This window comes from Myotis brandtii, unplaced genomic scaffold, assembly GCF_000412655.1.
Source record: "Myotis brandtii unplaced genomic scaffold, ASM41265v1 scaffold182, whole genome shotgun sequence".
In the NCBI taxonomy this organism is placed as follows: domain Eukaryota; kingdom Metazoa; phylum Chordata; class Mammalia; order Chiroptera; family Vespertilionidae; genus Myotis; species Myotis brandtii.
This window is the reverse complement of record NW_005356751.1, coordinates 2,599,847-2,612,104: the sequence shown is the minus strand read 5'-3', so window position 1 is coordinate 2,612,104 and position 12,258 is coordinate 2,599,847. Positions and strand designations below refer to the sequence as shown.

At 39.0% G+C, this 12,258-nt stretch overlaps 1 protein-coding gene across 2 annotated transcripts in view; it reads right to left on the bottom strand.

Annotated features, from left to right (window-relative positions):
- TRPM7 (transient receptor potential cation channel, subfamily M, member 7) overlaps window positions 1-12,258 on the bottom strand; it is a 128,610-nt gene that overhangs the window by 42,153 nt on the left and 74,199 nt on the right. For both annotated transcript variants that reach the window (XR_001361634.1, XM_005863943.2), the window contains exons 20-21: window positions 10,974-11,102; window positions 7,971-8,249 (exon numbers count right to left, since the gene is read on the bottom strand). Coding sequence is in view for 1 of the 2 variants with exons in the window: in XM_005863943.2 (XP_005864005.1) it covers window positions 7,971-8,249; window positions 10,974-11,102 (408 nt within the window). In the remaining variant the exon portion in view is untranslated. The remainder of the gene's footprint in view (window positions 1-7,970; window positions 8,250-10,973; window positions 11,103-12,258) is intronic.

Sequence of the window (12,258 nt, the reverse complement as noted above, 5' to 3'; positions counted from 1 at the left end):
TAGTGTCTGTGTTAATCTCTTTGGTTATAGATCTTTGGTTAATCTCTTTTAACACCCCTCCACCCTGCCCTCTGCTATTCAAAAATCTGTTCCAGTTTCCATGCCTCTCGTTCTATTTTATTCATCAGTTTATTTTGTTCATTAGATTTCTTCATTTGATTTTTAGATTCAATTGTTGATACATATTTATTGCCATTTTATTGTTCATATTTTTTATGTTTCCTCTTCCTCTTCTTAAAGAACACCCTTCAACATTTCATCTAATATAGGTTTGGTGGTGATGAACTCCTTTAGCGTTTTTTTGTCTGTGAAGCTCTTCATCTAAAGACCTTCAATTCTAAATTGTAGCTTTGCTGGGTAATCTTGGTTGTAGGTCCCTGCTACTCATCACTTTGAATATTTCTTGCCAATCCCTTCTGGCCTGCAAAGTTTCTGTTGAGAAATCAGCTGACAGTCGTATGGGTGCTCCCTTGTAGGTAACTAACTGCTTTTCTTTTACTGTTTTTAAGATTCTCTTTGTCTTTAAACCTTGGCATTTTAATTATGATGTGTCTTGGTGTGGGCCTCTTTGGGTTCCTCTTGTTTGAGACTCTGCCCTTCCTAGACTTGTAAGTCTATTTCTTGCACCAGGTAGGGGAAGTTTTCTGTCATTATTTCTTCAAATAGGTTTTCAATATTTAAGTTATCAATGCTCTCTTCTTCTCTGGAACCTCAATAATGCGAATGTTGGTATGCTTGAAGTTTTCCCAGAGGCTCCTTACACTATCTTTTACTTTTTGCTCTTCTGATTGGGTGTTTTTTGCTTCCTCATATTCCAAATTGTTCACTTGAGTCTCGGAATTCTGTAAATTATTGAATCCCTGTAAATTATTCTTGATTAGTGCTATGTCATTCTTCATAGTTACTGTATCTTTTTTCATGCTGTTGAGTATCTTTGCTATCATTATTCTGAACTCTATGTCTGAGAAATTTCTTACCTCCATTTAATTTAGTTCTTCTTCTGGAGACTTCTCTTGTTCTTTCCTTTGGGGTTTTTGTCTCCCATTTTGGCTGCCTGTTTGGTTTAGGTGTCTGCTAAGCCTCCCTACCTCTAGTGCCAGACAGTATCAGATGCTGTTTCTGACTGGCCCCGAGTACGCTGTTTGCAGTAATCAGCAATTCACAGCTTGTGGCTCCCTTGGCTGGGGCTCAGTGCCTTTGGAAATGACCAAGATGTGCACCAAGATCTGCTTTTCCTAGCCCTGGGCCCAGAATTAAATCAGGCAAAGTCTCAAAGCCTCCAGAGACCCGCCTCTGCTGCAGTCTGATTGTAATGTCTTGATTTGGCTCAGGTTATTGACCACAGGGTGGGGCAATGGCTTCTGCCTGCAGGCTGATTGTCATTCTAAGACGCCTAATGGGCCTCAGAAACTCCACAGGGTGGGCAACTGCCTCCTCCCCAGGCTAAAACCACCTGAATAGCAAAGGTCTTCTGCAGAAACATGTTCTTGGCAGTGAGAAAATGACTCAGCACAGGAAACTGAGGTGTCTGCCTTCTGAGCTCTAAACCCAGAGCCCCCAACCCTGGCTTCTGCTCACACAGCTCCAGTCCACTCTGCTGTCCCTCTGCTGGAGCACAAGGTGAGTGGCTGCGTATGAAATTTTGTGCGTTGGGCCTTCAAGAGGGTGTCTGCATTTCCAGCTGTCTCTCCCTTGAAGATAGCAACCCTGCTGCTTTTCATAGCCAGATGTTATATGGGCACCTTTCTCAGCTCTGGTGTTCTGGGTTGGGGAGCCCAGTTTGGGGTTTAGAACCCCACAGCTGAGATATCCCTCCTGAACTTCAGCTGCTATCTGTGGGAGCCTGGCCAGTCCTTTTACCCCTCCAGACTTCCTACCAGCAATCCAGTTTGTGGTCTCCACTTCCCGTCTTCGATTATCAAGGTTCTCTTCAGGTGACTTTTCAGGGTGGTGTTTTTGTATTTTAGTTGTAATTCCAGTTTGGTCCTAAGAGAGTGTCAGTGTAGTTTCCAGTTACTCCGCTGCCATTTTGGAATCTCTCTGTTTTGGAGACTGGAAGTCCAAGATCAGTGTGCCAGCATGATTGGGTACGGGCACTCTTCTGGGTCACAGACTTCATGCTCTGTCCTCACATGGTGAAAGGGCCATAACTTTTTTTTTTAATAGCAAAAGGTGGAAATTTATTGAAAAACAAGCACAGACTCCCACATGGGGAGGGGGAAAGAGTCCCCACCATAACTTTTTACATAAAGTCTATCTGACAATCTTCAATATACTTGATCTAAATTTAATTAACTAAAAATATTTGAATATTCTATTCTAAGTTGAGAATTTCTAGTTGGAGTAAACGGAAAACATTTACTGTTTACTGTATAATTTTCATTAGTATGAGCTCTACTAAAAATGTCTACTGTGAGAAAGATTTTTTCCATTTTAATCTCTTATATCTTCGAGTTTTCAAAACTATTTTCTCTGATAACAAATTCCCTGCTCAGGAAAAATTCCTACCTGTTTTCTAAATTATTTTCAAATATCATAGTCTTTGTGAAAGCCTTCATGACAGAATTTGCTACTAGCTCTACAGTGTTCACACTACAGGTTACCGTATCTTTCTGTACTGGCTGATGGAAGGTGGATCTAAAGATCATGGATAAAGAAAAAAAATGAAGCATATATTCAAGCTCCCTATAACTGAGATGGAAAAATTGGTGGGAGTGTTGGGAGTATATTAGAGGCAAGATTTGGAAAGATATCCAGATAGCTCCCCTTACTCTTAGCTTCCTCTACTTTTCCCACCTCCATCTTTTATTATGGCTGTCCACTCTGTGCTTCCTACGCCTCCCATTTACTGTACATTACCACTGAATTAACCCAATAGCATTAAGTCACTAAATAATCTGGCAATCAGAGCTGGAGCCCCTTACATATTAAATATTAGGCTAAAACCAATTCTTTCCCTAAAGCCTTAATTCCCCGATGTTTCCTGGAAATACTTTATGAACAGCAAATGAATGAATAAGTACTCCTTTGTGTGATAAAGAGTAAACCAGTAATTCTGATTTTTTGTTGTTGTTAATCCTCACCTGAGGATTTTTTTTTTTTCATTGAATCCTAGAGAGAGTGGAAGGGAGGGAGGAAGGGAGAGGGGAAGTGGGGGAGAGAGCAAGAGAGAGGTTGCCTTCTTCACTTGCCCAACAAGGGTTAGGATCCAACCTGCAACCCAGGTACATGCCTTGACTGGGAATTGAACCCAAACCCCTTGGGTATGTGGGCCAATGCTCTAACCACTGACCAATAACAGCCAGGGCATAAACCAGCAATTCTTTTCAAAAAATGTTTTTATTGATTTTTAGAGAGAGGGGAAAGAGGGAGAGAAACACTGATGAGATGATGAGAGCATCAATCAGCTGCCTCCTACATGCACACACCACTGGGGATTGTGCCTGTAACCCAGGCATGTGCCCTGATCAGGAATTGAACCAGCTACCTCCTAGTTTCTGGGTTGACACTCAACCACTGAGCAACACTGGCCAGGCATAAACCAGTAATTCTTAAGTGGGGAGAATAGGACATTATCCTGGAGAAAAATGTAGTATGAAAAAGCAAATATAATAATAAAACTTTATATTTAGAAAATTTAAAAATCTTGTTTTCTTTATGTAAAGTAATGCTGATAATCCTGTGAACTAGTCTAGTTACTCAGAAGGTAAATTTAATTTAGAAACAAGATTAAGAAAAAGGGTTTCAGAAACTCTAGAAATAGATTTTTATATTTAACTAGAGGCCCGGTGAATGAAATTTGTGCATGAGTAGGGTCCCTAGGCCTGACCAGCGATCAGGGCCGATCTGCAGGGCGACAGGTGGGACGATCGGGGGCCCCCCAGACACCTGCCTTAGCTGGCCTGGGGCCTGTGGGCAGCTCCTGCGTTGAGTGTCTGCCCCCTGGTGGTCAGTGCGCATCATAACGACTGGTCGTTCTGCCATTTGGTCAATTTGCATATTAAGCTTTTATTATATAGGATAAAAGGAGGCAGATATTTAAAAAGAATTGAGAAACAGCATAAATATAGGCCCATTTTGATAAAACTATTATATACATTTATTTGTGTGAAGTTTGACACAAATAAACACATGCATTCATGAAGGGTGGAAAGGTATACATATATCAAACTGTTAATAGTGGAATAGAGTTTGCATTTTTTAACAATGAAAACTAAAAATATTTATGGTAGTAGGCCCCATACATTTTAGATTGTTCAGTTCAGTGTATAAAGAACTGCACATTAGCCCTGGGTAGGTGTTTCAGTTGTTTGGAACATTGTCCTATAACACAAAAATGGTTGCAGGTTTGAACCCGGGTCGGGGCAATGTGTACAGGAGGCACTCAATCAATGTTTATTTTTTTCTCTCGCTCCCCCCCCCCTTCCTCCCTCCCCCCGTCTCTAAAAATCAATAAAAACATACTCTGGTAAAAATAACAAAACAAACAAACAAAAGAATTGCACATTAAACCTAACATCTGCATTTAAAAAAAAACAAAAACTGCCAGATGGTTATGCCTATGGGAAAGAGCAAAAAATTGGGCATACTACATCAGGAAATGATTAAGATGATCTGGATGTAACTTTTTTTAAAAAAATTTTTTTATTGATTTCAGAGAGGAAGGGAGAGGGAGAGAAAGATAGAAACATCAATGATGAGAGAGAATCATTGATCGGCTGCCTCCTGCATGCCCCCTACTGGGGATCAAGCCCGCAACCCAGGCATGTGCCCTTGACTGGAATCGAACCCAGGACCCTTCAGTCTGCAGGCCGACACTCAATCCATTGAGCCAAACTGGGTAGGCCTGGATGTAACTTTTAATACTAGCCTAGATCCATAAAGACAGGAGGAAAGAGGTAACTAAAGACATAAACTATAATAGTATTTGTCCAGCTGGCATTATCTTGCAAAGTACATTAATAATGAGATAAGACGCCCTGACCGGTTTGGCTCAGTGGATAGAACGTCAGCCTGCAGACTGAAGGGTCCTGGGTTCAATTCCAGTCAAGGGCATGTACCTTGGTTGCGAGCACATCCCCAATGGGGGGTGTGCAGGAGGCAGCTGATCAATGTTTCTCTCTCATCGATGTTTCGAACTCTCTCTCCCTTCAAAAAAAAAATAATGGGACAAGATCATGTGGTAGGTTGGAGCTGAGAATGAGAAACAATTGTGAGACATTTTTTGGACTGCCTCACTTGTTGAAAATCATCATAATGAACAATCTGACTAGTTGCTTTCAACACCCATACATTGAGAAGTTACTCCAAAATGGTAAGGAAAGACAAAGAAATGTCAATTTTTTCCTTTCATGGAAAAGAAGTCAAGTGGGGGCAAAGGATAGCACTCTTTGATGTTTTCCCCTATATTTTCCTCCCCGAAACTCCCAGTTTTTAGTGTTCTATATAATTCAGGCTATACCCTGCCTATTCAATTTGACTGCTAACTACTCCTTATCTTATATAATAAAAGCATAGTATGCAAATTGTCCCCTCGACCATGAGTTCTACCAGGGGGCGGGGCCGGTCGGGGGAAAGGAGGGAGGCCCTGGCAGCACTAGGGACCCTACCAGTGCGTGAATTTCATACACTGCGCCTCTAGTCATAAAAGAAGCTCCAGTCATGATATTCTCTTTTACTCATATCTTCTCTTAAGCTTTCAAAGAAGAGCTCACATCCCATTAGTTTATTAAATGCCTCCACAGATTAATCTCTTTCCATGAATCCCTATATTCCCTACCCATCAATTTAATCAATAGGCCTCACTGATAGCTTACTAACATTTCATGATTTTCTAAAATACTTTAAGTGGGACAGGCTCCTCAAGCTAGATTACACAATTATTAAAAACAACTACAGGACTGGTAAAGTCAAAAAAGAGAGACATGGTTTCACAAAGTTCAGAGGCAATATCCTAATACTTACTGCATTTCTTAGGTATCAGTGAGAATATAAGAAACATTAAAAACTACTTGGTAATAATTAGTTTAAATTTATAATTTCATATAAGAAAAAATTTTAAGGATCAACCTATTAAAATGAATGTTAAGCATTTTTATGCTTTGTCTTTTTTCTATTTTAAATGGCTTTATCCATCCAACCAACAACTACGTATTATGGAGAACCTACTATGTGACAGACACTGTGATAAGTTCCAGAGATAAAAAGGTGACCAAAATGAGACAAAGTTCCTACTCCAAAGTTTATAGCCTAGAGCAGCAGTTCTCAACCTGTGGGTCGCGACCATCAAAAAACACATTTAGCATATCAGATATTTACATTATGATTCATAACAGTAGCAAAATTACAGTTATGAAGTAGGAACGAAAATAATTTTATGGTTGGGGGTCACCAAAACATGAGGAACTATATTAAAGGGTTGCGGCATTATGAAGGTTGAGAACCACTGGCCTAGAGGAAAGTATAAATAACCCAGTAAGATTAGGATTTAAAATACAGTTAGACATTAATGTTCTGAAGGAAAGAAACAAGGGTCCCATAAAACTATACAGCAAATAAACTTGATCCAGCTGGAAGAAATCAAAAAAGCTCCCCTGGAAAAAAAAATCATTTTGCAGCTGAGAACTGAAGTATAAACCTAAGTTAATTAGTCAAAAAGGCTAAGGGCATGAGTGTAGATGAGGGTGATCACTCCAGGTAGAAAGAACATGAGCTATGGTACTCTGATAGGGGCTAAGTTAAAGAACATATAGGAAGACATGTTTGAATAGAGCACAGATAGAAAGAAAAGCAAACTGGGTAGGACTTAAGAGTTTCACTAAGAATATTGATCTCTAAGAGCAATGCAAGCCCTGACCAGTTTGGCTCAGTGGATAGAGCGTCAGCCTGCGGACTGAAGGGTCCCAGGTTTGAGTCCGGTCAAGGGCATGTACCTTGGTTGCAGGCACATCCCCAGTAGCGGGTGTGCAGGAGGCAGCTGATCGATGTTTATCTCTCATCGATGTTTCTAACTCTCTATCCCTCTCCCTTCCTCTCTGTAAAAAATCAATAAAATATACTTAAAAAAAAAAAAAGAGCAATGCAAAACCATTAGATTTTTTTAAAAAGGGAAGTGACACATTCAGATTTATATTTTGAAACAATTACTCCAGCTATAATGTAGATTGAAGATAAACCAGAGTGGTTGTGAATAAACAGATTACTAGACTGCTGAAGGTACAAGAAGATGATAGATTGGCTTAGGGCAGGGATGGATAGCATCTGGCCCATGGACCACATAAGGCCCGAAAAATTATTTGGTCTGGTCCTGCCAAGAAATTAGGAGTTAATTAAACATCTGACCATATTTTTAAGCAAGCGAATTTTTAAGTTGATAATTTTGTATGGCCCATGAACGATGTCATAAATATCCAGAAAAAAGGTTCCCCACCCCTGGTTTAGGGTAACAACAGTAAGGATAAAAAGAAATTCAGATAGGAAATAACAAATTCTTGTCTTTCATTCCAATTTCAAATATTCCATAGCAAATAGCATTTAAAAACTAAAGCATTTCAAAATAAATGTGTTCCCACCCCCTCAACAATATACATAAAAATATTCTCTTCAGCCCTAACCAGTTTGGCTCAGTGGATAGAACGCCGGCCTGCGGACTGAAAGGTCCCAGGTTCGATTCCGGTCTAAGGGCATGTACCTTGTTTGTGGGCAGGAGGCAGCTGATCTATGTTTCTCTCTCATCGTTTCTAACTCTCTATCCCTCTCCCTTCCTCTCTGTAAAAAAATCAATAAAATATATTTAAAACAAATATATTCTCTTCAAAAGTTAATACCCTTAGGAATGGTTGATTTGGAGTACAAAGCAAATACACATGAAATAACATTCTCTGGTTCAAGTAAAGCTATGTTAACGTTTTTATGATTTTAAGAAACAATATTGATAAACTGATATGATTATCAGATACCTCTCAACTTACCATTTTTCCAATCATCATTACATATGGTCCTGCCTGTTGATTTACAGCTAGAAAATCTAGCAAACGCACATACCAAAATATTATGTTAAGACAGTAAATTAATCTTCCAGCCACAAAAACATGATTTTTATATGCTTCCTCAAAGTTCCATTTTGCTCCATATCTTAGTCCAAATCCAATGAAGAAAGAAATTATGGCAATTGTATCACTGATATTGAAGTAATCACTAAACCACACTTTAATCTTCTGGCTTATTTTTCCAGCTTCAGACATAAAGATCTAAAGGTTAAAAAAAAGTTTAATCAGTTTCTTCCTATTAAAAAATATAACAACATTCATTTATAACATTACAGTAGATTTTTACATATCTTTTGGTATTTCAAAGTATTTTTTATTTTCTTGGCTTTTGATGATGCATATGATCACCAAAACAATTCAGTAAGATATCAGAGACAGATACTTCTTATCCTAATTTTGTATATAGAAAAAACCCCCACATAAAACAACCACCACAAATGACTTGCTCGATTAAATAAGACGCTGAAAATCTTGGATTGGACCATAGTTTTCTAAATTGGAATGTGAGATGCTTTTCAAAAGTTGTTTTGTATTTCAATGAAATAACACTAGGATAGCCTGGTAAGATGTCTCAAAGGCGCTTTATTTACAGAAAGTAAACAACTCTCTGGTTTAAGTAGCTGTACTTATTTCTTTCCTGAATATAAAAATTTTTTAAAAATTTGTGTGAAATGGTAACACATTTACATCTTCAAAATCATAATGTATCATAAAGTAAATACTGAAAAGTCTCCCTTCCACTTTTCTGCCTTAGCCAGTTAAGTCCTTTCTCCATTAGAGACAACTACTTTTATTACAGGCATAGCTCATTTCATTGTACTTTGCTTTACTGGCTTTAAAGGTGTTGCCTGTTTCACAAATTGAGGGCAAGACCCTTCACCAGTAAAAAGATTATGACTCGTTTTAGTGACAGACCTGCTTTATTAGAGTGGGCTGGAATCATATCTCTAAGGTATGCCTGTACTATATAATGAATCCTTGTAGAAATGTTTCATATATGTACTGGTACTAGAGGCCCGGTGCACGAATTCATGCAACAGTGGGGTCCCTTGGCCTGGCCTGCGGGATCGGGCAGAAACCGGCTCTCTGACATCCCCCGAGGGGTCCTGAATTGTGAGAGGGCGCAGGGCAGGCCGAGGGACCCCACCGGAGCATGATTGGAGCCGGGGAGGGACGCAGGAGGTTGGCCAGGTGGGGAGGGACCGCAGGAGGGCTCCAGGGTGTGTCCGGCTCATCTCACTCAGTCCCGATTGGCTGGACCCCAGCAGCAAGCTAACCTACCAGTTGGAGTGTCTGCCCCCTGGTGGTCAGTGCACGTCATAGCGATTGGTTGACTGACTGCCCCCTCGTGGTCAGTGCACATCATAGCGAGTGGTTGAGTGGCCTTAGAATATCATTAGCATATTATGCTTTGATTGGTTGAACGGCCAACCGAACACTTAGCATATTAGGCTTTTATTACATAGGATATTTAGAAGAATTCTTTGAAACTTGCTTTTATTATTTAACAACCTAATTTCTTCAAACAAGTTGGTAAAACAACAGATTTATAAACATATGAATCATAATACCTAGAGAAATTTAAAATGCATAGTAAGCTATTTAATAAGATAAATTCCTATGATACCCAAGTGGTAGAGCAGTACCATGCCTTTTATTTATTTTTGCAATTTCATGTATTCTCTAAATGTAAGCATAGACATAAAATAATTCAGAAATTATTAAGTAAATGTGTTAGAAAACAACTTATGTAGTTACGAGTTTGAATTGAAAGTACAAAAGCATTTTCCCTCCATATCAGGATATTAAAAATTTACAATTAAAATTTAAAACTTTTATAGACATAGGATCTAAATCTGTATGACAATTCAATGGGCAATAGAGTACACTTAAGAGGGCAGTGCAAGATAAGAACCTATATCTAACTTATATACCTATATATAACCTATATATATAACTGGCTATACATATAATTAATTCTTTTTGAAGAGTGGCAGAGAGAGTATATATATATGTTCAGAAAATATGTAAGCAAAAACAGGTTATGTCCCTGAGATAAATCATTGTCTGTAATTTGTGGCAAACAACACACTGACCTCTATTCTTTTATAAGTAACTAGTGCCTCGGTGCACTGATTCATGCACATTGAAAGGAAATTAATTAGAAGGTGGCTGGTGAGGTGGGACTTGGCAAGATCGGCCAGACACGCCCTGGAGCCAACCTCCCACCATCCCTCCCCAACTGGCCACACCTGGGGCAGCACCGCAGCTTGAAGGGTGTCTGCAGAGTGAGCAGGTTCCCTCTGGCAGGTGGAGTTCCCTTGGGCTGGCCTGTGGGGATCGGGCCAAAATCGGCTCTCTGACATTCCCCAAGGGGTCGCAGATTGCAAGAGGGTGGTTCTCAGGTGAAGCACCCTGGAATTGGGCTCCCTCCTCTCTGGTTCCGGGGTGGGTCATCTGAGAACCACTGCTGTCCAGTCACCACAGCTCGGCAGCTTGGGCATTGAGCAGTCTGCCCCCTGGTAGTCAGTGCACGTCATATGTACCAGCCAGTCGGACAGTCACTTAGCCTTTTATATATATAGATTTTTTAAATTTATTGATTTTGAGAGAGAGAAACATCAATTTGTTCTTCCACTTAGTTATATTCATTGGTTGATTCTTGCCTTGATGGGAGATTGAATCCACAACCTTGGTGTATGGGGACAAAGCTCTAACCAACTGAGTGACCCAGCCAGGGTAGGCTCTCTATTCTTTTGTCATGATTTTTATAACAGCAAAAATAAACATGGTCCACTATAAAGTCACTCACCTATAAAGTCATCACTTAAATTATCATACACATACCCATATACATTCCCAAAACAAAACAAAAGATTCTCCATATACACAGTAAGTTACTGGTAGGAAAAACTAAAGACGTACCGCACGGATTTTCTCAATAGCATAGGTAAAAATATAAGCAATAACAATCCATTCTTGAACTGAAGGTAATTGTTCCATTTGTACAAGAACCACAAATGTATAAAGCATCAGAAATCCTAAGTAAGCCAACTAATAAAAAAGAAAATACAAGATATGAATAAAATTAATTACAAAATAAATATTTTACTCTGAAAATTTTCAATACACAAAAAAAGAGACTAAATGAACTCTTGTGAACTACCTCCCAGCTTTAATCATTAAAATAGTTTTAGAAGTAATTATTCACTGCAGACATTGCATTTATTAATCAAAATATAAATGATCTTCAGGGTATGTGTTGTTCTAAAACTTAGTTGGCTTTTTAGTACTTCCCATTGGATAGTGGTTCTCAACCTGTGGGTTGCGACCCCTTTGGGGGTCGAACGACCCTTTCACAGGAGTCACCTAAGATCATCGGAAAACACATATATAATTACATATTGTTTTTGTGATTAATCACTATGCTTTAATTATGTTCAATTTGTAATAATGAAAATACATCCTGCATATCAGATATTTACATTATGATTCATAACAGTAGCAAAATTACAGTTATGAAGTAGCAATGAAAATAATTTTATGGTTGGGGATTACCACAACATGAGGAACTGTATTAAAGGGTCTCGGCATTAGGAAGGTTGAGAACCACTGCCATAGGAAGAATTTTATAATACCAAGGTTTATGTTCTCAGCTTAGCCTACATAATTCCATTTAACTTATAATATACCTAAAGCATCATAATATATTAAATTTACTAAAGAACTTCACCATCATCATCAAGAAATACATACCAGGTGTACCGGTTAATAATGGCGGATTTTGTAATCAAAGAAAACACGATAATTTCAAGAGAAACATCAAAAGTGCTTTATTCAAAGTAATGTCCAACGCTAGCTACACATTTGCCCCATCTTTCAGGTATTTTGTGGATACCGTTCCAATAGAACTTTTCTTGTTTTGAGGTAAACCATTCAGGGATCCAATTTTCCACTACTTCGTATGTTTTGAAGTGCTGCTCAGAAAGTGAGTGTGCCATCGATCAGAACAAGTGGTAATCTGAAGGAGCAAGGTCTGGTGAATATAGCAGGTGGGTTAATACTTCCCAGGGCAGATCTTTTAGTGTGTCTTTAACTGGTTTTGAAGTGTGTGATGGTGCGTCATCATGAAGCAAAATTACTTTGCCGTGTCTTCTGGCACATTCTGGTTGTTTCACGATCAAAGCGTGGTTCAAATTGATTATTTGTT